The sequence below is a fragment of the Microchirus variegatus genome, assembly GCF_963457635.1.
Source record: "Microchirus variegatus genome assembly, chromosome: 9".
In the NCBI taxonomy this organism is placed as follows: domain Eukaryota; kingdom Metazoa; phylum Chordata; class Actinopteri; order Pleuronectiformes; family Soleidae; genus Microchirus; species Microchirus variegatus.
The window spans coordinates 4,502,078-4,504,330 of NC_139810.1; the positions used below are offsets into that span (position 1 = coordinate 4,502,078).

Genomic DNA, 2,253 nt, shown 5'->3' on the forward strand with positions numbered 1-2,253 from the left:
ATGACGCACTGGATGGTGACGCTGCAACTTGTTTTCTACCCTGTCCTCGCAGCAGTGGGCCTCCCCTGTGAGTATCATGTTAATGCTAATTTGATAGCAACACATTTTACGCTGTTGTGAAATAAATCAAGACTATTTTTTGAAGGAAATGCACTTTTTTTCCCCAATGAATATAACATTAAATGAATCAGAAATACACTCTATACCAGCGGTGTCAAACTCATTTTCACTGAGGGCCACATCAGCATAGCGGTTACCCTCAAGGGCCAGATGTAACTGTCATACAGAATAAATGTAACTAAATGTAACCAAATATGATGCGATTTCTTCAGCCGCAATAAAGCCAGCTTTCGCTGCCACATTCTGCTGCGATCACAGTCTAAATCTCAATTTCACTCGTCGCATGATGCATATATCCAACGAAACACTGCCATCTAGTGGCGGGATGCCGTCACTTTCCGGGGTAACGCAATCGCCATGCATTGTGGGAAATTTTAACACAGATTTTTAAGACCAATTAATCACTCGCGGGCCACATATAATGACTTGGCGGGCCACATCTGGCCCCCGAGCCTCCAGTTTGACACGTGGTATAGGTGTATAGAGGCCCATTTCCAGTGTTCTCATGGTACATTGTGTTTGCTAATGGCGTTAGAAGGCTGCATTGGATGATCTGGTCAATGTCTTGCCTATATTTTCTATTCATTTTGCAACTCTTTGGATGAATAAAAGTGTGACTTTTAATGGAAAACACAACAAAAATTGTATAGGTGAGCCCCAAACTTTTGAACATTAGTGTAAGACGCCTCAACTGATCCCAAATCCTTTCCTCAGCCAACACCATCACCTTCCTGATCATATGGAAGAGGAACCGCATGCTCTCCGCCTCCAGCAACTTCTACTTGATGGCCATTTCTGCGGCCGACAACCTGGTCCTGATCTTCATCGTGGTTCTGGAGTTCTCCGTCGATTACCACCAGCAGGAGTCGTTCTGGAGTCACGATCCCTGGTGCAGCCTGAGAGACGTCTTCAACTACGGCGCGCACAACGCCTCCACGTGGCTGGTGGTCGTGTTCACGATTGAGCGCTTCGTCGCCATCCACACCTGGAAAATCAAGAGGAGAATCTGCACCCCGAGATGCGCGGCGTGGACGATCGCCGCCGTCTTCTTCTTCAGTCATCTCTTCGCCGTTCCGTACTACTGGTCAAACACCTCGGTCGATGTGAACAACCACACCAGGTGCATTTACAACCCCGAGGCTCCGCCTCACTTCATTCGCACGTTGGTTTGGCTCCAGACCTTGCAAGCCTGCACTTTCCCCTTCCTCATCATCCTCACCCTTAACGGGCTGACCCTGCGTCTCATCTCTCTCAGCAGTCGGGTTCACGCCATCGCCGGCGAGACGAGGGCGAGGAAAACCGCGCCGCTGCTTCGCTCCAGGAGACGGAAATCGGTGGTGCTGCTGGTGACCGTGTCCATGAGTTTCATCCTGCTGTCCGTCACCCGCACCGCCACCCAAATCATCCTTCGCACGACCAGTCTGTACGGCTGCGACCGCTACGACTACAACCTTCCGATAAATATCGCGGCAGACATTGGGACAATGCTGAGCCTGAGCAACGCAGCTGCTAACATGTACCTGTACGTCTGCACGCAGTCCAAGTTCCGCCAAGAGTTTTTAGCCTGTGTCCGACAAGTGACCTTCTATTGCAAAAGTGTCAAATAAAACCTCTTCCTAAAGGTTAACCAAAATGTTTTTTTTTTGTGCTGGGCACATTAAAGGGATAGTTCAGAATTTTGGACATAAGACCTATTTTCCAACTCAGCCGATGTGATGGAGACGTTTTCAAAAAAATTTCATTCAGTTCTTCTAGTTGCCGAGTTCGCTGGTGCTATGGCTAGCGCAAGTCAATGGTACCTGCTAGCATGGCGTTAGAAACACTCATACCGACTCCACAGTGCACCCGAGGCAAATCAATTGTAACGGCAGACTATCGATGTACATATCTGTGTTGATAGAATGTTTGAAATAAAACCAACCTTGCAATTTGAAGGATTTATGTCTCAGCAGCAGCAGCAGCGCGTCATACTTCCTGTTAGGCTATGGCAGCGGCGGACTGATTCCGCTTCCAAAAATTCATGTGATGCGAGGTTAGTTTTGTTTCAAATATTATTCTATCAACACAGACATGTACATTGATAGTCTGCCGTTACAATTGATTTGCCTCTGGTGCACTGTGGAGTCGGTATGA

At 47.8% G+C, this 2,253-nt stretch overlaps 1 protein-coding gene across 1 annotated transcript; it reads left to right on the forward strand.

Moving 5' to 3' along the window:
• On the forward strand, positions 1 to 1,727 carry LOC310931773 (putative G-protein coupled receptor 139; the record flags this gene model as incomplete). The annotated part of the gene is made up of 2 exons (XM_083895002.1): positions 1 to 67; positions 835 to 1,727. 2 exons carry the CDS (start codon positions 1 to 3, stop codon positions 1,725 to 1,727), a joined length of 960 nt encoding a protein of 319 aa, XP_083751128.1.
• Between the last annotated feature and the right edge of the window lie 526 nt (positions 1,728 to 2,253).